At 36.2% G+C, this 27,775-nt stretch overlaps 3 protein-coding genes across 7 annotated transcripts; 1 reads left to right on the top strand and 2 right to left on the bottom strand.

Annotated features, from left to right (window-relative positions):
• Positions 1 to 9,142: 9,142 nt before the first annotated feature.
• On the top strand, positions 9,143 to 14,134 carry LOC147858627 (signal peptide peptidase). The gene is made up of 11 exons (XM_087326182.1): positions 9,143 to 9,270; positions 10,523 to 10,638; positions 11,850 to 12,001; positions 12,082 to 12,170; positions 12,265 to 12,386; positions 12,474 to 12,524; positions 12,646 to 12,732; positions 12,804 to 12,873; positions 13,235 to 13,371; positions 13,458 to 13,535; positions 13,630 to 14,134. Exons 1-11 carry the CDS (start codon positions 9,231 to 9,233, stop codon positions 13,726 to 13,728), a joined length of 1,041 nt encoding a protein of 346 aa, XP_087182308.1. The 5' UTR covers positions 9,143 to 9,230; the 3' UTR covers positions 13,729 to 14,134.
• Positions 14,135 to 15,050: 916 nt separating this feature from the next.
• On the bottom strand, positions 15,051 to 21,464 carry LOC147858626 (uncharacterized). Of its 5 annotated transcripts, none has more exons than XM_087326074.1 (9): positions 21,275 to 21,464; positions 19,017 to 19,132; positions 17,059 to 17,271; positions 16,869 to 16,974; positions 16,607 to 16,789; positions 16,365 to 16,518; positions 15,743 to 16,020; positions 15,593 to 15,661; positions 15,051 to 15,511 (listed from the first exon to the last, which is right to left on the bottom strand). In XM_087326074.1, exons 2-9 carry the CDS (start codon positions 19,035 to 19,037, stop codon positions 15,426 to 15,428), a joined length of 1,110 nt encoding a protein of 369 aa, XP_087182200.1. In that variant the 5' UTR covers positions 19,038 to 19,132; positions 21,275 to 21,464; the 3' UTR covers positions 15,051 to 15,425. The 5 variants fall into 5 exon arrangements, with proteins under 5 accessions (XP_087182200.1, XP_087182199.1, XP_087182197.1 ...); XM_087326073.1 differs by having other exon boundaries at positions 15,743 to 16,047; positions 21,275 to 21,463; XM_087326071.1 differs by having other exon boundaries at positions 15,743 to 16,089; positions 16,365 to 16,515; positions 21,275 to 21,463.
• A 3,714-nt stretch (positions 21,465 to 25,178) lies between these two features.
• Positions 25,179 to 27,131, bottom strand: LOC147858625 (uncharacterized). Its single transcript, XM_087325221.1, has 5 exons — positions 26,859 to 27,131; positions 26,453 to 26,514; positions 26,246 to 26,330; positions 25,432 to 25,593; positions 25,179 to 25,340 (listed from the first exon to the last, which is right to left on the bottom strand). Exons 1-5 carry the CDS (start codon positions 27,087 to 27,089, stop codon positions 25,272 to 25,274), a joined length of 609 nt encoding a protein of 202 aa, XP_087181347.1. The 5' UTR covers positions 27,090 to 27,131; the 3' UTR covers positions 25,179 to 25,271.
• Between the last annotated feature and the right edge of the window lie 644 nt (positions 27,132 to 27,775).

Raw genomic sequence — 27,775 nt, 5'->3', positions numbered from 1 at the left:
TTTATTAGTAATCGTATTTGATAGTTTGAAATTCCCTCTCCATATCTTCATATAGTAGCTACTTGTGGTCTGTTGAGTTTACCTACGAGTTACATTATCACTAAATATGATTCTTTTATGTGAATCATTTATTGATTAGCTTATGCTCTAACCATTTATGCTCTTTCTATCAATTCTTCAAACTTCTAAATATTTTCAAGGCACTTATTTACACTAGAACTACAACAACTATGGTTGTTAGGATATTTTTGCCCATATGTTTGTCTTTTCTCATGTGACAATCATTATGCTCTTTAATAGCTACGTATAGGAGGAGACCTAATGGGTAAGGTAGGATTGAGATTAATCAATTGGGGAAACTATTAAGGTTTTTCAAAGCCTACGAAGATGTAAAAGTCATCTAGCTTAAAGGGTGTAACACCATCTCTACTGAAACCTATGCAACAATACAAACCAACTCTTTCATGTCCGTAAGAGGATAAAATATTAATGGAACTTTCAAGTTTTTAGGATGTAATTAAGCCATTTCAATTATTGTAATGGTACTACTACACTATAACAAACAATTCTCTCCATTTGAATATGTAATCGAACTATATTTGTTAGTCCCCGCCTTGTAACTCATTTGAAGCCTCTAATCACTCAACCTATCACTCATAACATCTTTAGTTTCTATGATTATCCAATTAGCTCCTAGATTCTATCATTCTTCAAAACCCTGCTTATTTCACCTCAAGATGCACTTACCCCACAATTTACACAATAATGATTTATCCTAATTGCATCAAACATAGAATGTGAAGTATGACCAAAATCTCTTTAAGGATTCGAAAAATGAAATGCATTACTTATAGTTGAATTGATGAATTGTGGATGAAATGACTTCACAAGAATGTATTGATGCATGTATAAACTTACTTTTTACGAGCAACATATTTGTGGCTAGGCATTTTGAACAACCCCAATCGAACACATGATCACTTCTATCATTTAAAAAAAAAATGGTGAAATGCAAGAATAATCATGAAAACTATGATGCCAAAATACAAATAAAACGATGCAAATACTTTGGAGGATTGTTTTAGTTTTAGTTTTTTTAGGGGGAGGAGGAACCATCAAAGAAATAGTCAATTGTTAAATGACACAAGATCATGGACTTGGAGCCATTCAAGCCTTATAAAAGAAAATTACATAAAATCTTGGTCATTAGTCAACCTCCTAAGAGATAAGTGTCATAGATAATGTCATGAGACAATAAACATTGAATGGCTCTTGTGGCATGCGTAAATATTTAGAGTAGCTAACACGCAAATTTACTTGGAATTTTGTGTCTCTCGTTTCTATTTATAGATATCCATTGTAATGCTAAAAGTATGTATGTTCATACTTCACACAAAGTTGATTAAATCTTATTCGTGATCAATACTAAATATGGAATTCATTATACTTAAAGTGGATCACAATATATTGCATTATAATCTAAAAAAGAGAAAGCCAAGTAAATATATTGATGTTAAATACTTTGGTGGGCACATGGCAATTATATCCATAGAAGTGATATCGCCATTCTTTTCAATGAAATACAGTTAACACCTAGTAAATACACGACGACTCTAATCAACGGGTTGCAAGTCAATTGGTATGCCAATAGAGCAAAATGGGTAGTTTGGAGACAATGCTAGAAAAGTTACTAAGAGTGTACCATGTCACAATTTACATTGTTTGGATTCTTGGAGACCACAATAACAAGACTTCACTTTACTTGTGCTATTGGATATACAGTAAACATGATAAAGAGATAGAGGTCATAAATATGTAGACGTTGATTTGTCAATCATATTGTTATTGTCGAATTCTTCACGTGTGTGCATTATCTCAAAAGTCTTCATAAACTATGCATCATAAGATGTTTTCATGTCGTGTGCACATTCATGTTTTGGTTATAAGAAATGGTCTACCAACATTTTCCACAATATAAAAAGCGAAACCCATATGAGTGCATTTATTTTTAAGACAAATTACTCGCATAAACAAGGAGAGCCTTGAGATGGAGTCACGATCAATTGATAACGGAACCACTGAAATGGAAACAAGGCATTATCATATTAACAATAAAGAACCATCGGGACAAATCATAGCATCACTATATAGAACATGTTGTTAGCAACATTAAGGATATGTTCATACTATAAGTTAAATGGCATATGGGATGTTTAGTACTTCTAGCCAAAACAACAACAAACATGCATTCTATAAGATCTCTAGTGTCCAACTAACTCAAATCAATCAAGGAAGGCTCACAACCATGAATACGAAAGCAATTGGCAATAACTTGCAATCATAAACAAGAAACGGAATATTGTTCAAACACACACCACACACACACACACATTTGTGAGGCTGAAGCAAATGACAATAACTTGGATTTATCAATGACAACCAAAATACAAAGACCAAAATTTGACATGAGAATCCTCCCCATGTGCACACACACAAAGGTGCACGCATGTTCTCATGAACTCTCTAAAATACATTAGAATTAATACAACTAATTATTGCATGGTGTTCATACTTGCTAATTTTGTATAATCTTGTCGGTTTCATGTTCTCTTATTCCTCCTATTTCACCATCCTTTCTACTTCTCTCTACTTTTTCTTCTAGGCAATCTTCTGATTTTTTTTTGTTAGTACTGGTTCCTTTCAATTGTTTTTACCCCATCAAGGTTTTGCTCTATAATATATGGCCCAAGAGGACATGGTGAACAAGAAGAAAGAGACCATGAATGTGGAGGAGCCTCAACAACCTCCTTCTTTACCTATACCTCTAGATGAGAGAGGTGACGCCCACCCCACCTCCCACCTTCCACCTCACCACCATGATGCTTATATCCACACCCGACTAGTGAAAATGGGCATTGAACGACGAGATCGTCGCCCTGCCTCGGGTGTCTACGGGAATCCGAAGAAAGAAGGTCATGGTGGGAAGTTCACTTGGGTTGGCCATGCCAATGAACAATTTGATGAGGAAAATGCTTGTGCTGCCATTGATGAGGGTGACCCAAACTTTGTTGATGCCAAAGATGAAGCTCGTGATGCGGAAGAAGTTGTTGGGTTTGTTAATGTTGCGAAGGTCGCTGGCCCTCAAGGTGTTAGTCGAGTCAATGTCAACCTTAAACCTAATTAGATAAAATTTCAGTTTTGAATCTCCATCGTCACAAATACAAATATGAGGCACCTTCGGCTTTTTACTCTGGTCAACCCCAAATTCAACCCTCAGGTAAAAACTATTGATATATACAAATGTATTTGAGTACTCAATGCCTACCATGGCTTTTTGTGTAGTTCCATGATGAATGATGTAATAAATATCATTGTGGCATTAGACAACGTTTTCAAGTATTTGTAGGAAGATATTTTGTGTACATGAGAGTATTAAATATGATTGACCATCACTTTTATCAAAGCAAAGCACTAATTTGAGTGTGAATAGTTTAGGTTTGAAGGCATCGTGTGAAGTCCCAACTCATATCATTGTATGTAGAAACTTACGAATCCCTTATTGTCTTCAATGGTACATATTTTTTCCAAGGGGGTTTATTTAAATCTTTCCATTTATTTAAGATGTCATGATGGATGAAAGTCAATGGTACATATGCATAATCAATATCTTTACCTTGCACGTTACTATCAACAATGTCGAGCTTGTTCTAATCATACAAGGAAAGTAATGATGATTATCTTGAATTTTGGTGAATACAAATCATTGTGATATATAAGTCTTGTTGTTGCTCATGTCGTGATTGTGAAGGGTATAGAGGCGCTCCTATCCGAAATTGTAGACGTTTTTATCTCTTTTAACAAATTAGTTGATTCCTCAACATTCCATAAATACCTCGTCCATTATGGACGAAATTCATGGTATGTCTTTGAATGAACTTTCTACTCCATCAAGACACAATTCTATTATTGAACTCTATTCTAGCTTTTGTAGGCAATTAGCCTTTGGAAAAAGTGAAGTATTTTAATATAATTCAAATCTATTCTACCTTTGGGATGTAATTGGAAGTGGTCTTTGAAAAAGCTAACAATGCAAGTATTGTTGGAAATCCTTTTTATTTCAAGTAAAAGTATGAGAGATTTTAATGAAATCTAAAATCCTTGAGCTATGTCGTGCCAAATTGGTCATTAACATGTCCATTCATGTAAGTATAGGTGATTATGAAATTGTCACATTATGATTAGTTTGATTATGAATTTGGCACATTATGATATCTTCGTCTCCCTCATTTATGATTGCCCAATTGTTTAACCTAAATTTTGATTATGACCAATCAAGTCTCCCTTATTTATGATCTACCCAATGGTTTAACCTATATATTGATTATGAGCAAATCCCTTGCTACTCATACATGCCATATCATCATAACAAATAGATGATAAAATAATACATCACCATAACAAATAGCATAAATGATAAAATATACATATTACCACAACAAATAGCACAAATGATAAATGCAATGCATTAAAGCCATTGCATGAGTACGACATATTTCAAAGATTCACTTTTGGTAGATTACCTATTTTTTGATACTAATATTTAAGCAATGGTATATTATCACAATTGTAGCTTTATCATCTATATGTCCTAAGTTTTGCATTACATAACTAATCACTATGGTTTAATATTGTGGAGCTTGTGTCGAACATGAATATGATCAAACTATCAAAACGTGGATAAATGAAATGCTAGTTTAGATAGTATTATATGTCATTTGTAATTAGTCGTTATATGCCGAAGTAACAACTAATTAATCTCTCAATGTTGGCCACATTCTAGACTTTGTGGTTTGATTGTGCGTGCAATCATTCATGCAAACTTCCTATCTTCACTTGAAACCATTATTACCTCCTATTGTTGATTGTTGATTTTTCATTTGCACAATTACTTTGTCATCTTGATAGTCAATTAACTATGAGAATTCTGATCAATTGTACCTACATAACTTCACAATAAGTACCTCCATTTATGGCTCAAATGCTCCTTCACTCATTTTTTTATGTCTCTTCAAGTGTCAGACCCTATCAATCTTTAGATGTATGGATGATAATAAAGTTGTAATGAGCCCCGATCACAAAGTTGACCTATACAATGCCACCTGAGTTAGTTGAGAAACCTGTCAAGGCTTTTTGCGTTGGTTGGGTGAGTGCCAACTTCTATATAGCCTTTATACTTATTTGAAGCTTAATTACTTCAAGTTAATGCTTACAACTTAAGATCTAGAGAGAGAGAGAGAGGGAGGGAGGGAGGGAGAGAGTAAAGATGAATAGTTCTTATCCATAATGGAACGTGGATAAGTTAGTGCTCATTGACAGTTTTAGAGAAACTTAGGATGGCAAAGATGGTATAATCGTGCAAAAAAATGTATATGCATAGATCACGACGACCCTAGGTGAGGCGGACATGTCATATCAATAATGGGCTACACTCCATGTTGTTGCTTATCTAACAAAGAACGTCCCCCCCCCCCCCAAAATAATGATAATATGGCAAATGCAGAATCTGAGGATATTGCAATGGCAAATAAAGATATCCTCAAACCTTTCTTAATGTTATGACAAAGGTGTTATTTGTTTTTTATAGGCAAAACACTAGCCATCAAATGGGTTTACCAAAGGATTAATGTTATGACAGGTAGATATTATGGATTGACCTAATGGCGATCAAAGAATAACATATTAAGGAGAATAATGGATTAGGGGTGCTTAAGCGTTGTCGAGGTAATCCACGCGTGCGTGTTAGATTCGGGGCGGGACCACAAGGGTCTTGGACCAGAGACAGACGGAGCATGGAAGGTCGAGCTTCACTGTTTCCCGCGATCGGCCAGGGCACCAACGAGAGCGTTTCCAGATATGTACCGAGAGTAACCGAATGAGAGAGGGAAAAGGGCGCGCACACAACACTTACTAGACACACACATCCTATGTACAGAAACCAGAAAGAAGGAACTCCAAAGACACCGACACAGACACAAATGCATAGAACTTCACTATATATATATATATATACAAAAGCAAGATACAACTCTAGCCTTGAGCCGGACCAAGGTAGGTTAGGTTACAACAACAGTTTGCTGCCAAGCTACCGACCAGGGAGCTCTCGGGCTTGTCATGCCGAGCGGGGTCTTGCACAGAAGACAAAATAGAAGCAAAAACCCCTTAGGACATGCAAGCTCTTAACCGGACTAAACCCTAAAGAAAGTAAGGAAGGAAGAAAGAAAGAAAGAAGAGAAAAGCTACCTTACTTTAGACCTAAGTGGTATACCCTCTTAACTCAAAATGGGCAACCCTTTTACAAGGGACCCTCCCTTCCTTTTATAGTTCAAGGATCGAGGAACGTTACAATGTGGGATAAATCCCTTATTACATGGGATTCTCTGTCCCAACTTAACTCCTATTCGGCGCCATAAAGGCACCCCGTTATCTTACACGGGTATACAAGGGTGAGTGCTCACGCTGCACCCCGCCGATATTCCCATTAGCCTCGGTTTTCTCACTATGGCCGCAAATCTCCACGACAACGTACCAAGTACTTCCAAGATAAGGACACAAGACAAACATAATGTATCATTAGTGTTCCATACCACCTAATGTTAGCTTATGTTATACATTGGTAGTTGAATAACAAATATGAATAAGAGAGGTTAGCCTCACCAATAGTCTTGAGGACATCTCAATCTCACATAATGAAAGGGATAATTAGTTCCCTTGATATGGTTCAACGCTTATGGCTCCAAGACCACCACATGTTCCCATATGTCATAGGTCCTTATGGGGTTGTCCCAAATCCTATGATCATTGGTTTCCTAACTAGAGAGAGAGAGAGAGAGAGAGAGGCATGAAAAGAACAACATAAAGTTCAACACTCCGTGGTAGAGGGAAGAGCAAACAAATGAGAGGAGAATGAGATGAACGTGTTTTAAGAAGTGGAGAATGTGTCTTTCATAAATCTTATGAAGAGGCGTCATTGTAGCTTGGTCTATGTGCAGATAGAGAGACATGGAATAAAATTAGTATTATGCCTATAACAATTGAAATAGAGCTAAAAGATGTATACAAAGACCCCGTATTCTTAGGTTCTTTTTCAATCCTAGGAACAATGAGATGATTTTTTAGAGACTATTAGTTGAGGTTCAAGAATTTTTGAAGCAAGTGTTCCCAAATTAGGTTTGAGGTAGAATGCAAATTTTTTGTGGCCTTTTATTCAAAATGCCTTGAAAAAATAAGGAAAAGTGATAAATACTCCAAACCCTAAGGCATATAATCGATTAGGTTACACATGTAATGGGATAGTAGTCATGGATGTCTTACATGGTTAAATATCAAAAGAGAAGAAATGAGGTTGTTGTGTTGTCTATTGGAGTAGGGGCCATTTGCAAGACATTGCTACAATCATAGTACGTAATATTTGTGTTTGTTAGTCCAAACAATCATTTTCATGCGCATGCAAACAAATGCTTATGTTATTAAAACATTCTTGTGTTTATTTATTTTTTACACTTTTTACCTTAACTTACCTTAACTTTCTTACCCTAAAAAAAAACCTTATAATAAATAATGAATGCAAAAGTATGGTATTTACCATACTTCGAGGGTGTTCTTCTTACACGAATGATAAGAATGTTCACAAATGTGAATGGTATGTATGCTTCATACTATGGCTACAATCATGGTGGGTTGGGCCATTTCATGATAGAATGTCAAGAAACACTATAAGTAAATGTGTCTAATATTACTCCAAAGAGGGTTCTTGTGAATAATGAGGATACAAAAAGGTAAAGAACAACAAGGGCACAACATCTTCTAAATTCTGTTGGGTTACAAAGTTTATCTTCTTATGGATAATTTCAAAGGAAATCAAAACAATGGGATTGATCGAATGTTCAATCTAACCCACTTATAATAAGTTTTAGTGGGGCATTACATTAGCAACATTGGAAACTAAATCATGCCTAACGTACTTGGGAATATGTGGCTAACCATCAAACATTCATTATAAATTGCTTTTGTAGTGTCAAATGATCAATTATTTTGGGGATACACCTAGCATATTTCCAAAATGGGAACGCACGCTTGACTTCACAAGACCACACTAGGGAGTTTGGAAGTTAACTACATGGAGGGAACTTTGCTCTCCCGCAAAGATGCACATTGTATGTGGAGAAATATTTTTGGTAATCATTGGGATGTATTATTTATTATATGTAGCTCAATTGGCAAGGTTGTTAGGTAAAGACAATCAAGTGAAGTTGTTCTCATGGCTACAATAGTTCAAGTGAGTTTCGAACCCAAGTGTGTGGGTGGTAACAAAAGAAAAGATGTACGGACATTAGCATGAGAAGTGTAAAAAAAACCATTAATACATGGTGAGATTGCATGTATTGGAGAGAAGGGAAAGCGTATGTACGTGGATCGATTGGTGAGGTTGTCAGCCATCAATGTTCAAGTTAGGCTATTTGCAAGTAATATTTGAGCCCCAAGCGTGCGAGCAGCGAGTTGGAAAGAATGGAGACATGTGAGGCGTGGCATGACCAAGGGCAAATAAGCTCGGACACAAACAACGAGATCGAGCATGCATGCGCATATTAAGTTTATGTTGTAGCAAAACAAGAAAAAGATGGGAATTACATGAACTTCATGGGGTTTGGCTACTGCTAAGTGACTAGAAAGAAAGAGGGTTCGACAATATTGAATTTGGTATGCATTTGATGATGCCTTGTTTTTCTTTATTGATAACTATTTTTCAAGAAGGGCAAACATGGATACAGGATGCAACATTTTATCGAGAAAGAATGATTGGTTCAACATTTTATTGAGAAAATTAGGAAAGCAAAGGCCTAATAGTCAAGCCTTGAATTCAAGACCTAAAGAGACAATAGTCTAATACTTAATGGTAGGGTATTCTAGCTAAGACTAAGAGGGAAGGGCATTTGTTTCAAAATATTTCATAAGGGTATATTTTGGAAATAGCATAATCTTGCATTTTCTTCTAATTTACTTTTATATGTATGTACATATATACGCAGATATAAAGAAAAACAAACTACTTTAATTATATATATATTATTATATAAATATAATATCGGGGAAAAAAAAATCTGCTCCACTCTTCCTTCTTCTTTCTCTTTCTGCTGCTGCTTCACCTGCAGATCTGAGCGAACGATTTGGCGATGGCGATCTCGCTCCACCTCGCGACCATCGCGTTGTTCGGTATGTACCTCTCTACCTCCTCCGCTGAAAATATTCTCCGTGTTTTTCTTTTTCTCCATCTTTCATCTCCGCATCCGTTAATTCCGTGCTCTTATCTGTTAAACATGTCTGTATGTATATTTCTGTCCATTATCTTTTCTATGATCATATATTTTTCCCGCACTTGTTTAGCTCTTTGCACTTGTACGCGTAATATATGTGTCTTATCCGTTAATTCACTGCGTAGACCTAACGATTAAGACCTTTTCGTTTTGTTGCGACGTTTGTTATGCCCGATCTGAGCTTTTTGTCTGATCTCTTTTACCATCTGCTGTGTCTTTTGGATTGTCTTCCGTCTGGAGAGGACTAAATATTCCATCTCATCATTAACTCTCTTCTCTGTTCTGAGTCCAAAGTAAGAAGGAGTCTTGCTTTAATCTCTCCTGCATTTTGGATTATTTTTTTTGCCACATCATGTCTGAAAAATAGCAATTGCTTTAGTATGAGCGAGATTGTCTTGGATATGGCCTAAATCTATCAAATGTAATAAATATTGCCGTTATTTATATGCAGTTATGCTTATTCCTATGAAGGTAATTCTCATTGAGGCAGAATGAAGGCTCATAGATTCTTGATGGTGTGAATATAGTTCTCCCTTATCAATTATCACATGAAGATTAATGTGATTATATTGATTTCTGTACAGTCTTAGATCGAGAAATGAAATGAAATTCTTGAATTTTCTTTAGCAAAAGATCAAATCAATGCAAAATAAGCTATCTTCCCTCTGGTGGATTAAGCATTTCATTTAATACCCAGATTGTGATAGTTCAGATAATCTACAGAAAACATGCATCGTCCAGGAAACACGTTTTGCTATGATATTAATTATGTAACTAATGAACCACAACATAGAGGCTAAATCCCAAAAATCTGATGCACTTGCAGACTATATGAGGTCTATTCCATTTAGGCTTTGATGCTGGCTATATCCTGTAAGATTGCAATCAGGATGATACACATGCATTCATCTCTAACTAAGTAATTAGAATATGCAATAAAGCTGAAATGGTCTTTGAGATAAATGTAGTATAATGTGACCCATGCACAGTGATACAGGTGCATATAAAAAATTAATTAAGATGGAAAATATTGTTTTATTCTGAAATAATGGCAGACACAATTCTAATTATCATGTGAAGTGTCTATATGAAATTGAATAATGAGACTTTTGTCTTATAATGATTGAATGTTTCACTTTGTTTGCATGCAGGTCTTACTGTCGCACCTCTATTTGTTAATGTTGATCCAAATTGGAACTGCATCTTGACTGCTTGTCTGGCAGTTTTTGTTGGCTGCAAACGATCGGTTAAAGAAACTCCTCCCACTGTAAGTTCACATTCGCACTTAAGCCCAAGTGTGGAATATTAATGCCATTGTATATAGTTCCTTTGTAGTTGTTTTTATTTTCAACTGAATTTATGGACATCTTAGTAGTTACTTTCATATCCAAAGGGTAGGGTCTATAGGCTGTAGGTTAGTGTTCTGACGATTAATTATTTGAAATAATGAGAATGGGATAGATAGGGATATATAGTTACTCACAGAGATGTATATCCCATGCACTCATACTTAGAGCCTACATGGGATTCAGACTAGTCGACAGAAAAATTTAGTGGGGGCAGATAATAGTCACAGCCACAGTGTATGAGAAAGACAGGGTATATTTACATTCTCTGTTTGGTCTCAGTGTCCCATTAAATGTGCAAATCAGTTAATAGTAATGGGGATATATTCCTTTTATGCCTGCTGACTTGTCATTTAATATGACCCAGCACCTAGATACAAGCTAGTGCTCGATAGTACTTATCTTAAATTCAATGACACATACTTCGAAACTAAGTACATCCTAAGTTGCGAACAGAGAATATTCTTCTAGTCGAGATGACTAGTCAATAATATTAAATAATAATAAAGTCTTAGCTCAATTGCCAAGAGTTTGTAATATGAGTGAGAGGAAAATTAGAGTGTGTAATTCGAACCCTACTTCCCTCTTTCCTATATACATTCTGTCCTACTCATCTATGTTTCCTATATTGACACCTCATTGACCCATATGGTCAGGTTGCACAATAGCTACTCCTCATTTGGGGTGTTATCACAAAATGTGCACTAGAATGCATGTCGGGATAAATTGACAACTTGGGGTTGATCATTCATTATATCTAACATTAATTCCATTATAGAACGACAAATAACTTGAGATAATTTTTGCATAGAACTGCTAGTGAATGAGGGGTGTAGAGTATTCAAATACTGCTCATATCCCCAGATCATGGATTCATTCAGAAGGCTAATTTGTGTCATGAGATGCTGGGTAAGCTAAAAAGCCTCATGCTTTTCATGTTATGATTACTGTATAGGTGGGTTGTGACTGTGATGACATGCCATCATTAGGGTAATTTCTTGGATTCTTATTTTTAGTTAGTGGTCAAGGTTTTACTTCTGAGTTAGTCAATAAATCTTCCTGTTTTACTTCTTATTCCTCCCACTCTTATTAATTTCAATCAATTCTAATGAGTGTATTGTTTCTTTTTCAGGAAACTATTTCGAAAGAACATGCAATGCGCTTTCCTCTGATTGGGAGTGCTGTCTTGCTATCGCTTTTTCTTCTTTTCAAGTTTTTACCCAAAGATTTAATAAATAGAATACTTGCAGCATACTTCTTTGCTCTAGGAATAATCGCCTTAAGGTATGTGGTATTTCACACTTTGTTCACTGCTCTGAGATCTCTATTCTACTCCATTTTATCTTGAATTTCTATCTTTCCAGTGCAACAATTCTACCCGGGATTCAGAAGTTGATTCCTAAGCAGTTTAGTGAGAAGAGCTTCCTGACAGTTAAAATTCCATATGGACAGAGTATGTGAACTGACATGTCATACTTATATTCTCACATGCTTTGGAAAATTCTGGCACGTAATATATTTTTTCCTTGCATGGTTGTGTATCACAGCATTTGAGTTGACTTTATCGGAGCTGATGGCTGGGATACCAGCAAGTGGGTTTTGTGTATGGTATATCCTTAAAAAACATTGGCTAGCTAATAATATTTTGGGGATCGCATTCTCTATACAGGTACTCTCTTCTCCTTTGCACTTTTTCTACTCTGGCCCACTATAGTTTACATGCATAATGAATCTGTTGCAATAAATTATGGCTCAGGGAATAGAACTACTCTCATTGGGTTCATTCAAGATTGGTGCTATACTTTTGGTAAGCTTGAGTTTTCATGGGATGTGGTGTTATGGTCTTCATAGCTATATTAGCCGTAGATTTGCAAATTCTACCTTACCCATTTGATACAAATAAATTAATGCTATTTTTTTTTCTCCAGGTTGGGCTTTTCTTTTATGACATTTTCTGGGTCTTTTTCACACCTGTAATGGTCAGTGTTGCGAAGTCCTTTGATGCACCGATAAAGGTATATATACAGTATCAAGTTTACAAAATGATTTGCTATGTACAGGGTTGTAAATAACCTTTACTGTGCAGCTTCTTTTCCCAACAGCAAATGCACTGCGGCCTTATTCCATGTTGGGGCTTGGCGACATTGTTATACCAGGTTTGTATGCTCATACTTTCTGTTTGGAGGGTTTTCATATCCTAATTGTTTGTTGCCCAAGTCAAAATTTCATTGATCAAACTTCAGGCCTCATATTCAACAATTTAGGATGTTTGCATAGTATTATGCATCATACACTGGCTGATGTGAATGTTACTTGGCTGGCTCCATGACCCAAGGGTCTATCTTGTGTTGAGCATTTGCATTATTATCTCCCATGTTCATTAAGAATACTTATTCCATTTTCTGCAACTAATTGATGTGGGTTGTAACCTTGTGAAAGGTGTTATTGTCATCTGTGTGCCTTTTCCATTATTGCAATGGAAATTGAGTATTAACTTTTTTGTATATCAATATCCAGGAATTTTTGTGGCATTGGCCTTGCGGTTTGACGCTTCTAGGAAAAGAGATTCACATTATTTCAGAAGTGCGTTTGCGGGTTATGTTGCTGGTTTGGGAACAACTATCATTGTTATGAATTGGTTTCAAGCAGCACAGGTCAGTGATTACAGAGACGCTTCCATATTTTTGTTTCATTTGTCTTATGGCTATTTCTCTGATGCGTTTAACCTGATGCCTTATAGCCTGCCTTACTATATATTGTTCCTGGAGTAATATGTTTTTTGGGTGTCCATTGTGCTGTAAAAGGCGAAGTTACAGAGGTATGAAAAGTTCACCATTTTTAACCTTTTCTTGTTAAGTGTGTATTACTGCAATGCACATTGGTTGTAAAATAATATATTTTGTATGTCCCAGTTATTGACGTATGATGAGTCAACAACCACGGAATCACAGGAGGAGGAGGTTTCAGCAGAGGGTCAAACTGATCCTAAGATAGATAAGAAGGTTAATTGAATCCACTAATGACTGGTTGCTAAAGTCAAAAGATCAATTTGCTACCAAAAGGAAGAATCATCATTTTTCCTCAATTTTGTAGCAACATCTTGTCAGGAGCAAACAATGCATTAATAGGGACAATGTTTATTACTCGCTGACAAGATCAGCAGAGATTAATTGGACCACTTTTGTGTGGTATATAGAACAGCGGAGACAGTTATGGTATATACACAATTCACAAATATCTTGTGAAAAAAGTCAACAAACTGAGTCTTTTTTTTGGGCACATTATGGTACACAGTATGTGAAGACCAAGTTTTAATGAGGGAAATGAACTGCAAGGGTTGTGTATGTGCGCTCAAATGTGCTCAGGAATGATTGTATTTCAATTAATTAGGTGTCATTAGATACTGCTATTTGGTTTTAGTGCTGTTTGGTACGAATTGACATCTAAACTGGCCAATTGTCATGGAAGTTGATAAATAGGGAACTCGTGAAATTATATGGTAAGGCTGATTTTACAAAAGTATAGTTTTGTTGATCAAGCACTAAGGATTGCTAGGTAGCCTGGTGATATGATAGCGATCTTAGTTTTCTGTTGATAGCATATGCTATTTACTCCAGCATACCATCTCCTTTTGCATTAAGGGTGTTTCTATGGTCTATAAGCTAGTCTAATTAACTTAGCAAGAAACATGGATGACAATATAATAATAGAGTTTTGTGTTGTATCAATGGTATTACAAAGGTTTTTATGCATAATGGAATTTCGAAGGTCTGCAATTAGGGGAGGCACCAACATTTCACAGATGACCTGGTCTGTAACATTTCCTTTGTGTCAACTAGTTTTTTCACCATTCGCATTCTGATTCCTTTAATGGCTTAGTGATTAGGGATTAATTCACCATCATTAACCCTAATCCAAATCTTAATCCTAAGAATATTTAAATTTTAAAACACATGAAAATGTTTCATAACCATCATTACATATCTTTGAACCCCTTTCTAGCAGTGATGTGTTCACATGTCTATTGCGGATTTTAATATAGAAATATTCTTTGATTGATGACAATCCTTCTTGATGCAAATATCAAAACGTATAAGATACACTATAAATCTAAAGACAATGACGCAATCTACAGTCACCTTTATCAAAACAGTGCTTGGATGACAAGACACTAGAATATGATGCCATTTTGATTCTGAATTACACAATATTTTCGCCCAAAGTGTTGGTCTGACAACACTATTTATACATTTGTTAAACAGAAAGTAGATTTTTATTGATATGCAGAGCCTGCATTTGTTTTAATGACCGCACATTTACACAAAGCAGTACATAGGTCAAAATTCTGCAGTACCCCGTAGATAAAATTTATTAACATCCCTATGTTGAATCATGCTTTTTTTTTGCTGCTCTCAGTTAATACAAAGAGCTCATTAGCTCATTTACAACAAATTCCCTAGTACTGTTCAAAGAGCACATAATTCGTTGTGCAGCTCAATTTATACCAATCCTATATTAGTAAATCTCCCGATGTTGGAACATAATTTCCTCCCACAGCTCAATTATTGTATAATTCTACAACAGAAGTTAATTTGCTCTAAACAAAGTTGACACTACAAATACATATATACAGCTCATTTTTTGCTTCAACTGCACAGCTTGTTCTCTGAAACAATCAAAAGCTTTAAAAACAAAGGCTAAAACAATATCATGCTTTCTCATCCCCAAAATCATCATAAGCAGATGGATCTCCAATTTGGTCAAGCATTTTCTCATCATCTGGAAGCATAAAAGCTAATTTTCAGAACTAAGCATGGAAGTATAAATTCTATATATGCCAATTTCATGAAAGATGATCCGTCCTTCAATCCTTACCAGAAGACCGAATGAAGGCGTCTGGATCTGGAGCCAGAAATGGAGAGCCAATGTAGCTTCCAAGGATATCTAAGGACAAAGATCAAAATATACCCAAACACTGAATCACTGACCAAAAATGTATCACATATATGATGAGTTTTAAATTACCTGTACTACTAGATAACTCTGCTGTTAGGTCTGATAAACTAAAATTCCTAGGCAAGTGGCTTAAAAGACCTATTGCTTCTCTTCCGCCACCTGTATCTGTGTCCGAGGTGATTTGTAAGCTTCCCATACCATTTTGTGTGTGATTTTCAGTAGAATGAAACGAAGCATCTGAGGGAAAATTTGCCGGAACATCCATCACCATTCCTGACATGTCGGTTGGATTTCCCACACCAGAAAACGGGAATGATGTGCTTCCTTGTAATACTGCATTTGGAACACTGCCAGAATCTCCATTCAAGGGCATGCTTGAATTTGATGATATCAAAGACATATTTGGATTCAAATTGCTATACGATGGAAAAAAACAAAATAAATAAATAAATATACAACAGGGTCTCAAGGATAAATAAATATTGGGAAAGAACACTGATATATCAAAAACATAGGAGTGTTTGGGGAAATGAATGACCATTTAATTACCAAATAGCAATATATAAAATTTATCGGGGGGTTAACCAATGGCAATTTCAATATATAATGAAAACTTAAGGGCATACGGGGAAATAGAATAATTTAGTGATGGTACTTGGGAGTTTTTCCATAAATATTATCCTGCACTCACTTTGATCCATGACTTTCATGGGAGACCACAAACCCATCGGCAACAGGGGCACCTCCAATCACAGGAGGCGTTGGCGATGGCACTGGCAGTGGTACATAATGTGGATGAGTTGGCGGCTGCTGTGGAACTGGGTATCCAATTGGCATGTGCACTACTGTATAAATTTCAACAATTTGAGCTACATAAACGGATGTTTGAACATATCTTTTAACAATTTCAACTAAATGATACAAATCAATCACCAGCTGGTGGATGTAAGCCATTTTGCAGTACTGGTAATGAAGATTTCACTGTATGTGCTTTCTGAGTGAGTTGTGCATGCTGCTCCAGGAAATGGTTGAACAACATGATTTGCCGTTTGAGCTTCAATCGGACATAATATGCTTTGAAGAAATCAGGGTTTTGTTCTTCCAATTTTTGCCATACTGTGAAAGGTAGTTTTGCCACGCTAAACAAAGGTTAACCTAAATGTGAAAACTCTTTCATATCAAAATAACAGCTTACCAAGACCAGTAAATCCAGGCTCAATATTAGCTTGCTGGAAAAGTGTATTGATGACTTCTGTCTTATTCATGTACAATTGAAGGCATCGTTCAATTAGGTTCTGTACCTGATTGGTTAATACCATTCCTCATATTAGCAAACTATTTGAATGTTCACATGTTGAAAAGAGTTATCTGCACAAGCATTTTACCAACTGAATGTCTTCACAGGAGATTTTCCGTCCTTCTCCACTTGTGGTCTGACCAGGAACATTGCTTGTGGTATGGCTTGAAGGTTGGGTATGCTGTTGCAAATTCTGCTGTTGTGTGCTTGGTTGCATAGAATGAGTTTGCTGCTGAGTTGATTGCTTCGGTTGTAGCTGTTGTCGTGGTGATGGTGTGGCACCAGACGAGAGGCTTGGAGACTGTCACATTGAGTTCACATTAGAGGAATGCAAAATAGAAAAGAAATACAGCAACGGAGCAACAGTAGACAATAACAAGATAAAGCAGATGCAGACACATTAAAAGATATAAATATCTGGTGTGTATAATACTTATCTTTGTTAAAGAGCACATACTGGTAACTAAAAACAATTGCTAGAACTCTCAAATGTAATTAAGTATACATTCATAAATATGTTTTGAGATAAATGATCTAAGCCAGAGAATGAATTTTGAGTGAATAACGCAAGCCATATGTAGTTTGTCAAGAATCTCTCGATCAGAATCTCTAGATGGCAGACAGAAAACTTTCTGCTATATGCTCAAATACAATGCTGCAACAAAAATTCTACTAATGAATTTCAAAAAAAGTGTTCAAAAATACAAAATGCCACAGATGTGAGGGCAGACAGTATCCAGAATGAAATATGTTCCCTGAACTTTCACCTTTTGGATTAGCCTTAAAGAGAGCTTTCAAATAACGTTTACCCCATATTTTCCGAGACACAGATAGATGGGGATGAAATAAGAAGAATATAAATAATATTAATAAGAAGTAAGATCTATATTGGCAAATCTATGCACCATCTATGCCAGACTGATCGTCTTGAAATTTTGTCGCATACAGATTACAGGAACAAAATTCCTCTCCAGTATTCACATCATTTTCAAGTAATTTTAGAAAAAATAGTAGGGAAATCACCAGGGAGATGATATATTTCGTGATATCCCATTTTAATTCTGAATTTCACACTTCGGATTTTCTTTGGTCACGCATATAATCCAACAAAGATTCCAGAAATGTGCAACAATACGTGGATTCATCTGTGTAAGATGCTTAAAAAGTTTCCTATAGCAATAGTTTCTATCACATGCACATAATACTAGGTGTATGTCACAGAAAGTATTTTCAGGAGAACAAGTTATGTATTTTTGGAAAGGTATGACCCAAACAAAAATGCCTATATTTGCTTAATCATCTGTAAAGATGAAGAAAAAAGATCCGTTACACATGTGGGATGAAAAATATAACAAAAAATAGAGTGCTCATGTTTCCAAAATTTTCCCATCTGTTATAACTCTCTGCGTCTTCTTCAGAATCTTCTGACTTCAACCTTCACGTCTTTTGTTACACATTATGGTTTATAATCTGTGGTTTGTGGATCAGAAATAAGGGATTCCTGGACAGCTTTTTACACATTTGGAATTAAAAATTTATGAAATTAGGGGTTCTCAGCAGGAATTTAGTGTTACCCAGAATTTATGAAACAGAGGTCTGTAGGGACACTCCTGCAGGTTAGTGTTACCCTGAATTTGTGTTGTGCTCACTGAAACACTCTATATTTGTTTGGCTTGATTCTCAATGGATTACTACAGACATACATAAGGGGATGCCGAGCATCACAGCTAATCTGAGTATTGTGTCAAACCGTCCAAACTCAATACTCTTTTCTTCATAGTACTTTTAATTCTTTGATATTTGGGCTTGTTATTATCAAAGAGATGTTAATCATCACCCTTGAAGCTTTTCAGCTTTTGTTCTTGTGTTATATATATTCGTTACAGTTTCGTGAAACTTTTTGCTAAACAATAGAGCAACCTAGGTATTAAGACAGGAGTTCTGAATCTTCACATTCTTTCAAAAAACTTTAAGACCAGCAGCAACACATCAATTTCCTAAAAGCTATACATCTGTAACAGATTCAAATGGAGATGTGATTGATACCTTGGCCTCGAGCTTTGGCATTGTTTCAATGATAAGTCATTAGTATAGCATGCATAGCAGCGGAATATTGGATAATGGGCTTCATAAAATCCCTTAGCTTTGCAAAAGCCAAAACCCTGTGTACACACAGAAATATTCATAAACTTCAAAATTCACATGGAACATACCCTACACTGAATCACAAATATGAGAATAAGTGAAGAAACAAATACAGAGGAGAGTCAAAAAAATGTCAACATAAAAAACACAAGCCTAATAGCTTTGATACTAGGGAAAGCAACAAAAGGATAATCGTATCAATTAAAGGATAATCTACCGAGCAGGGAAAGTATGAGAGAAATACTAAGAGAAGAACAACTAAAAACAACAATTGGGGCTATGAAAACATTAGATGACTCAAAAATATCGGAGAAATACATAGTAGAAAACAAGGTGTTTGAAAGTCTTGCATATGAATTTCTAACCTTTATGCCTCAAGTTCTATACATTATAACTCAATACCTCCGCAGTTGAGAGTTTGCTTCCGAGCACAAGCCAAAATAAGTACAAACTTGATGTTCTAAAGCTTTGGATATGGATTCTTAAACTTTATAAGTTTCATATAGTGATATTTATCTTCCAGCATAAGGCTTGGTTGAAAACTTGCTACAAGAAATATTTGGTTAAGAATATCAAAATGATTTGCAGTCCTTTGTGACATTTCTGTCACAAATAATCAGACTCACTCTTTCTTTTACTCTTCCATTCATTCATTTATTTAAACGTCAAGGAGAAACTCCTTACACACCGTTCAAGGAGCAAATTCATAATTGAAAACAACATAAAGAAAAAAAACTGATTCAGAGAGAATTTTGTTGACAGTTGGAGACATATACATAAACATAAAATAGAGGTTGGTTGGAAGAAGAAGAATATGTTCGTACTTTGTTGTTCCTGGAAATCAAAAAGAATCAGACTCACTCTTTCTTTTACTCTTCCATTCATTCATTTATTTAAACGTCAAGGAGAAACTCCTTACACACCGTTCAAGGAGCAAATTCATAATTAAAAACAACATAAAGAAAAAAAACTGATTCAGAGAGAATTTTGTTGACAGTTGGAGACATATACATAAACATAAAATAGAGGTTGGTTGGAAGAAGAAGAATATGTTCGTACTTTGTTGTTCCTGGAAATCAAAAAGGGGGAAAAGAAGATGTATTTCGTAAATAAAACAGATTGATAAGAAAACATTTCTACAAAAAGAAATAGAAAAAAGAAGACAACGGATATTAGTACGAAGAAGAGGAGGATACAATACTTTGCTGTTTTTGCATGAATAAAAACCGATTCAAAGGAGATAGTTTTTACTACTCAAATATAGTACGAGGGAAAAAAGACGACATTTCCATGAAAAAAAACAGATTTGACGGAGATAGTTTTTATTGATCAAATGTAGATACGAGAGAAACATCTGAAACGTGCAAGAAGAAGAAATTATCCATAAATTGTTATTCTTGCAAAACATAAAAGAACCAATAAGATATCCGAACCTTGTTAGGAAATAGAAGTCATTTTCATGAATAAAAACCAATCAAAAGGACGGATTTGTTTTTAAAAAATCAAACATAAATGTAGGAAAAAACATCAGAGGTCAGTAAGCGGAAGAAAAAGACAGAGACGGCCAATCAGGGGAAAAGAAGGTATTAACATGATGAAAACCTGATTCGAAAGAGAGATGTGTATTCACAATTTGAGGAGAAATACAATAAAAACATCCGGGATTAGTAGGATGGGAAGAAGATTTTCATCCTTTGTTGCTCTTGCCAAACAGTGAAGAAGAAGAAGAAGAAGAACATATCTATACTTTGTGGTTCATACAAATTAATTAAGCAAAAAAGAAGGAATTTTAACAACAAAAACGGATTGAAATGACAGATTGTCTTCAAAATTTGAATATAGATGCGACAAAAAACATCGGCGAGTAGAGGAAGAGGGAGAATATGTTCGCACTTTGTTGTTCTCGGAAAACAAATAAGGGAGAAGGTAGGCATTTTGACTGAATACAAACAGCCTATAAGGTAAACTTCGTTGTTTAGTAAGAGGAAGAAGAGGACATGCATACCTTGTGAAATAGGGGGGGCATTTTTCAGTAATAAAGACCGACTGAGAGGAAAGATTTGTTTTCCACAAATCGAATAGAGAAAGATGCGGGTAAAACAGCGGAGAAAAGCAAGAAGAAGAAGGCGAAGAAGAAGAAGAAGGATATACATACATACCTTGTTGTTCTTTCGGAGAGGGAGAGAGAATGTAGAGAGAGAGAGATCTGCGGAGAGAACAGAAGAAGAAGAAGAAGAGAAAACACTGCTGTGAGAGTTGTTCTTCTTCGTCGTCGTCGTCGTCGTCGTCTAGGGTTGGAGCTGAAGCAGAAGACGAGCCAACAACAGCAAAAGAGGAGGAAGAAGAAGAAGAAGAAGAAGAAGATAAACTGGAGAGGTGTATGTATATACAGACATACAGAAAGAAAGAAAGAAAGGCACAGGCAGGCGAAACAAAAGAAAAACGAGTAGTTATAGAAATTTACAGAAATAGCCTCCTGTATACATACATCAATACGTACATTTATACATATATACAGTATGTATTATGTACAGACAGAAAGCATTTACAAAAATGGCCTCTTTCAAAGAAAGGCAGGCTGAGGCAGGCCAAACAAAAGAAAACGAGTAGTTATAGGAATTTACAGAAATAGCCTCCTTTGTCCCATAGCAAAGAAATCATCTCTTCTTCATACTCTACCCCTAAAGAATGAACAACACAAACTCGTTAACACACACAAACACAAACACAAAAATAAAATCCGACCACACAGGTGCGTGTGCACGATCACGGGCTCATCTTTCCCATACATAATACATACAAATTACAATAGCTCCCTCTACGTGTTCATCCGTTTTGTCCGGCTTGTCTATCGTCCCCCCCCCCCCCCCCCCCCCCGTCTGATTTGTCCGTCGTCCACTTACCCGCTTTCTATGATATTGCCCATTGCTTGCTCGCCTATCCATTTGCTTCCTAGTTGTCCGTTGTCCACCAACCCATTGTTGTACCTTCTGGACAACGTTTGTGGGGTGTGTGTACCCTCTTTCTTCTTTTCTGTTCCTGTTTTTAGCATAATGTAGTGATGTGTTGACCAATAAAAACAATAGAGGACAAAGAAAAACTACCATCGGTATATTTACCTAACCTATTGTCGTGGGTGTGGGGTGTGTTCTCTCTTCCACTTTCTTCTTATTCTTTGATGCTATAAGGGCACCTCGATAGTATACCTCAATGGGGGGGTAATCCCTTTGAGTATTTAGATCCTACACCATTCACACTCACAAATGACTTTTTTGTACCTTAAAAAAGGGTTTGTTTTCTCTCCCATATTTGCTTTTTCTTTTAAGCTTATATACTTAGGGGAAATTCGTACTTTTTTATAATGTTTGAGTATGTGGAAGTCACATATAATGTGGGGGTATGTGGTAGTTTTGTATAATGTATGGGAATCATCTAGTTTTTTTTTTACAACGTAGGGATATCCAGTAGTTTTGTTTTTGTAATCTAGGCTAATGTATGGTTCTTTATGCCATTATTTTCTAGCATAGGGGTATCTGTTTGTTTTTTATAACGTAAGAGTATCATATGGTAATTTTCTTTATAACATGGGGGTATCTCTATAAACACCCACTAAAATATTCCTGTGTTTCTTCCCAAATAATAGAAAATCAACCTGTTTTGTCGGTGAGCATTGAGCTACCTGTTGATGACTGTCGCATTGTAAATTTATTTTATTTGAGCTTGGAGATATATTTGGTGTTTTTGCGAGGATTCATTCCAATAGGTAGTTCAGTAGTCTCTAACATGAATGGTGTAGTTTGTTGTCCCATCTATTAAAGTCTCTCGCGGGACTACTCTCAAAGCGGGTAGTGAGTACCATAAGCTCGTGGAAAAAGTGTCTCTATCTTTCTAATTTGAAGGGCATTTGGATCACTTGGGACATGTCAACTTCATGCCTTTTGCTTCTTAGTATATGCCGTGAAACACGTTTTATTATATTAACTTACATTGCAACTTTCTATGTGATTAGTGACAATTTTCCAAGATGTACCTAGTTGATCTCATAAGTTCTTTTAAACGAGTACGTGTGATATGGCGACATAAATTAATCTAGCTAATATACTTATTGTTATCCTTTCCACTTTTACCTCCAATTATATCTAGAATATGTCAATTTAAGTAGCAATCAACTTTGTGCCAAATAGAAACAATGCAAAAGATTGAATCTCGTTCTCTGTACACACCTAATGCCTAAATTCCATTATGCAAAAGGTGAGTCATTAAGGTGGAAATTGTTATGATGAAAGTTAACAATGTTCAATTTTGCTCAAAGCTTAATAGTGGCTTTGTCTCCGATTTTCATTGATAATATACTACCACTATAGTTTTTATAATTATTGTACATATATGAAAGTTTGGTCAACCTATTACAATTGAAGCATTCGACACGATAATTATTGTAGCATTTGCTATGATAGCATGCATTAAGGCAAGGTTGGCTCCAAGTTCTTTAAGTTCTTCACCAATTATGAAAATATGGCCTTAATGCTAAAATAAATAAGTGCAAATTTGATGGTAAGTTAGTAACCTAGTGGAGTTTCTGAGATATATAATCTCACCAAACAATATTTCTATGATCCAATGAAATTTGAATCAATTTTAAACTAGTAAACGCCATGGTCAATGCAAGTGTAATATATGTTGGGATTCACAAAAATTTGTCTCAAGTTCATGGAGAGTTATTTTAAGAACATGTTTCCTCCTAGGAGTTAACCCATAAAAATCAATTGTTTGCATGAACTTCATGCACAACTAGGGTGTTTGGCAATTTTAAGAAAACTTTTATACTTGCTACCAACTTCCATGTCATCAGCCAAACCTTCTCCCAAATCCACTAAGTTGGGATAATCATTCAACACACCATCCCTAAACCCAACTTGTAAATTTGTACCTAGTTTCCACATTGTCAACCAAAGTGTTCTACCCATGGACGATACCATTCTCAAGTTGAGAACATCCACTAATGCAATTAGGTTTTGCATATAGGGAAAAATCAATAAATATTCTGTCCCTTAAGAATCCTTGCCAAGATACTTTGAGTTTTCAAGATTTTACATCCTTAGGGTAGTAATAATTTTTTTCTACTATGACTATGGTTCTTGAAACCTTTTAGGTGTTATAGTATATATCCAACATGTTAAGGGACATTTGGTGTTTTTTGCTTGTACAAATGCTCATGGCAGCAAACATATATCATTATCATGCCTTTGATATTTCTTTCATTTGGTCGCCTTATTTATACTAATTGATGTCATATTGTGGTGTTGTCATTATGACGGTCAACAATCCTCAATCAATCCTATGCATGCTTCCAAGTTCCTTGCACAAACACAAGGCAAAGGTTGGTTCCAATGGATACTCTCTACAAGCACCATGAGAGGCGGTTCAACAAGGTAGTATAAAGACCATCTATGACATCATTCCAATGTGCTTCCACATAAATATCATGTCATGTTATTATGATTCTATCCACTTGGAGTTAATCTTTGTAGTTATGAATCATGATCATAAAACAAAAGGATGTGTACCACCTAAATTACGTTATGCTTGTGTTTTAATAATATGGAGACCTTATAATTACACATAGGTTTGGTGGATACACTTGAGCAACAAAACACATTGTTTGAGGGAGATCTTCCAGTGATGAATTGAGTGCACAAACATGAGAACCTAATGACAAGGTTTGTAGTGCAAACCTCACACAACTTTATCATGACACCATGTTCAAGGATATGCACATTTGCATATACATTCATTGTGAAGGTTGGGTGATTTCACAAATTTGATCTTCATTTGTGAAGGACCTCTTTTGAATCATCCAAGGAAACAAATTATGATATCATGTTATTGTTCTCGCAAGACGGTGAGCATTAGGCCATTGATGCCAATGCACTTCATAATCTATAATAAGATGTGATTTCCTTTGATAGTTTTAAATGTCCCAATTCGAGAGAAGGTTAGAAATTTTGGTGACAGAGTAACCAACTATGGCCAAAGTCTAGAATTGTTTACGGTTGCACATGGTTTGTCATTGGTATCAATTAATTGGTAAATTTAAAAAAATTATACAAACATATTGGAAAATTGCATTATGTTACAATCATTCTTTTAGCGAACTCAAAGAACTTGTACTTGTGCAAATCGGACATATACTCGTCCCGAATTGGAGATCCGAGCAGGGAAAACCTATCATTTCCAAAAGAGAAATGAAACCAAAAGAAAATTGGATAGGTTCTCTAAAGAAAACCAAAACTTATATATGAAAAGAAGTATTCACCTTCATTGCTTCAGCCTTGCCTTTTTCCTTCAAAGTACCAATAACCCATTGAAGGGGACCGTCCTTAGGACAATATTCCACAACTCTTCCGTCACTTAAATCGAACTTCGAATGGCAAAGCGGACAACTGATATATAGTTCCCCACCTTCTTGTTTAGTTACCTAATGCAATGCAATTGACCAAAATCAAGAATCAAATGCACATTTACAAATCATTTAGAGAAATCTAAGCGGATAAAGGGAAATTGGATTCATGACGTAGTGCATAGATTATAAAAAATTTGCTCATCTAGAGAACGTGACTAGAATTTCATTGCCATATGTCAAGATATTTGTGGTAACATGTCACAAGTGATAGTTTTAATCTGTTTTTAACGGAAGTTTATTGTATAAGATAGAATCAGGGAATTCCTATCTTATCTACAAGAAAACTCTGAAGTTCCCTTTGGGAATTTTTTTTAGTTCTCCACAATACTCTCCCCCCCCCCCCCCCCCCCCCCCCCCTCTCAGTAGTCTTTCATTATTTTTGCAAATACCCTTGACCAAGTTTCCTCCCTTCCAGTGAAGAGAGAGACACAAAAAAGGATGCAACGATTCTACCACATAATTGTTCAAATAGCTCATCGAATCGAGAAGAGAAGGGTGATAAATTTACCACGCAATTGTGTGCTCCTAGGGTTGCTTGAGAGGGGGCGGGGGCATCTAGGGAGATAAAGAATAACTTAAGGGTTATTTTCCGGAGTTTTTTTGCAATTTATGTTCTGATGATTTTCTAACAGTATGTATGTATGCAAGTATGTACATATATGCCTACCTTGCCTTCAATTATAGGGAACTTGCAAGAAGAGCAGTTGGCTTCTATTGCATATAGAGAGGTTCCTTCTTTAACTAGCACAAAGCTAAGAAAATTCCAAAGTGAAGAAGGATGGATGAGATTGGCAAAAGATGAATATAAAGAAAGATTTATCAACACTATACATACTATATACATGTAATGTATGCAGGCATATCTTCTACTCACCCTTTATCATTGTATATAATAGCCTTGTTTTTGCCTTCCTGAACATCTTCAGCGGTAGCAACCTGATTGATTTAAACAGACAGGAATTTGTAAGGTTACCATTTCAAAAACCAAATTTTCTGTTACAGGGTTTTTGGTGGCTTATGGTAGTTTAGGATTTATGGCATTTTAGGGTAGGGTTTCAAACACTACATACATATTACAGACAGATCAAAGGCAGATACAGGCCCCATCTTATCTGTGGCTTAAGTTTTACTAGAATTTCACGCAGATAGATAAAAAAGATATAGACGGACGACATCTTTTCTGCTAACCTAATATACACACAACATTTCGAAACAGAGAAAATCTATCATGAGAACTGGCCTCCCTTTTTCTTTTTCTTTTTCTTTTTCTTTGGATTTACCTGTGTCCATCCTTCCATGTCTCTATCGTTTCCTTTCATGATGCGTCGAAGACCCTCTGCAGAGGCTTTGCGGGACGATCGACCTCTGCCTTTCGAGGGGGGGACATCTCTGGCATAAAAGCGAGGCCTCCAGATCTGTGTGGGCAGAGGAGGATGGAGATCTCGAAACGCGGTGCAGGTCTTCCTTGGGAGCAGAAGAAGCGAGCCAGGCGAGGAGAGCAGGGCTGCCATGGCGACGGCGATGGCGACGGCGATGGCGATGGATAAGGAGGAGGAGGAGGAGGAGGAGGAGGAGGGGAGGTTCGTTGGTAGTTTGGATTGGATAGGAAGAGAGATTTTTTCAAGGTACACTTGGCAAGCAGCTAGTGGGTCTCTCACTCATTAGTCTCTCCCATGGGCCTGGAGCCTGGGCAGGGCCAAGGCCAAGCCAAGCTCTCCGGTCACTCGTATACTCTGGGAGAGTTACTGCCCGCCTGGCACCCAAATGAAACACCGCCAATCCCGCCACATACTCTTATCACCATCCACCATCGCAAGCTTTGTTTGAGTATCTGTTAATGTGTTGTTGCCTGCACCTTTTTCTGTCTCGCCTTGTTTGGGGTGGCTGCTTCCCATCTTTCAGTACGAAATCATGTATGGCCGAAGAGATATCTGTGGATATGTACAAGAGTACATTGTGGGGTAGGTTAAGAGGCATCTTAAATGTTGCATCAATCAAGAAGCCTTCTTTTTTTACATGGCAACCAAGTCCACGCGTGAAACTATGCATTGTGTATCGCAAACTCGCATCTACATTATATTAAATAACCATGAAATGGCATGCAACAACTTTCATTATCTAGATAGGGTTGATTCCCGAATATGAAGTTTAAGTACTAGGATTCCCATGTTTTATTGATTATCTTTATAAGAAAGAA

This window comes from Azolla caroliniana, unplaced genomic scaffold (assembly GCF_043228905.1).
Source record: "Azolla caroliniana isolate FFs.n. ecotype wild unplaced genomic scaffold, voAzoCaro1.0.p SCAF_10, whole genome shotgun sequence".
Classification (NCBI taxonomy): Eukaryota; Viridiplantae; Streptophyta; class Polypodiopsida; order Salviniales; family Salviniaceae; genus Azolla; species Azolla caroliniana.
The sequence above is the reverse complement of the archived record's forward strand: the minus strand, read 5'-3'. Positions and strand labels throughout refer to the sequence as shown.

What these genes read in the sequence shown, in the direction of transcription:
- LOC147858626 (XM_087326070.1), bottom strand. Translation starts at nt 19,037, where the DNA reads ATGCCAAAGCTCGAGGCCAAG. An exon ending in CATGAAAGTCATGGATCAAA is followed by an intron (nt 16,090 to 16,364) that starts GTGAGTGCAGGA and finishes TCCATCGTATAG; the next exon opens with CAATTTGAATCCAAATATGT. An exon ending in AGAGTTATCTAGTAGTACAG is followed by an intron (nt 15,662 to 15,742) that starts GTAATTTAAAAC and finishes CTTTGTCCTTAG; the next exon opens with ATATCCTTGGAAGCTACATT.
- LOC147858627 (XM_087326182.1), top strand. Translation starts at nt 9,231, where the DNA reads ATGGCGATCTCGCTCCACCTCGCGACCATCGCGTTGTTCG. An exon ending in CTAGGAATAATCGCCTTAAG is followed by an intron (nt 12,002 to 12,081) that starts GTATGTGGTATT and finishes CTATCTTTCCAG; the next exon opens with TGCAACAATTCTACCCGGGA. An exon ending in TGGCGACATTGTTATACCAG is followed by an intron (nt 12,874 to 13,234) that starts GTTTGTATGCTC and finishes ATCAATATCCAG; the next exon opens with GAATTTTTGTGGCATTGGCC.
- LOC147858625 (XM_087325221.1), bottom strand. Translation starts at nt 27,089, where the DNA reads ATGGCAGCCCTGCTCTCCTCGCCTGGCTCGCTTCTTCTGCTCCCAAGG. An exon ending in ATTATATACAATGATAAAGG is followed by an intron (nt 26,331 to 26,452) that starts GTGAGTAGAAGA and finishes GAATTTTCTTAG; the next exon opens with CTTTGTGCTAGTTAAAGAAG. An exon ending in TCCCTATAATTGAAGGCAAG is followed by an intron (nt 25,594 to 26,245) that starts GTAGGCATATAT and finishes GCATTGCATTAG; the next exon opens with GTAACTAAACAAGAAGGTGG.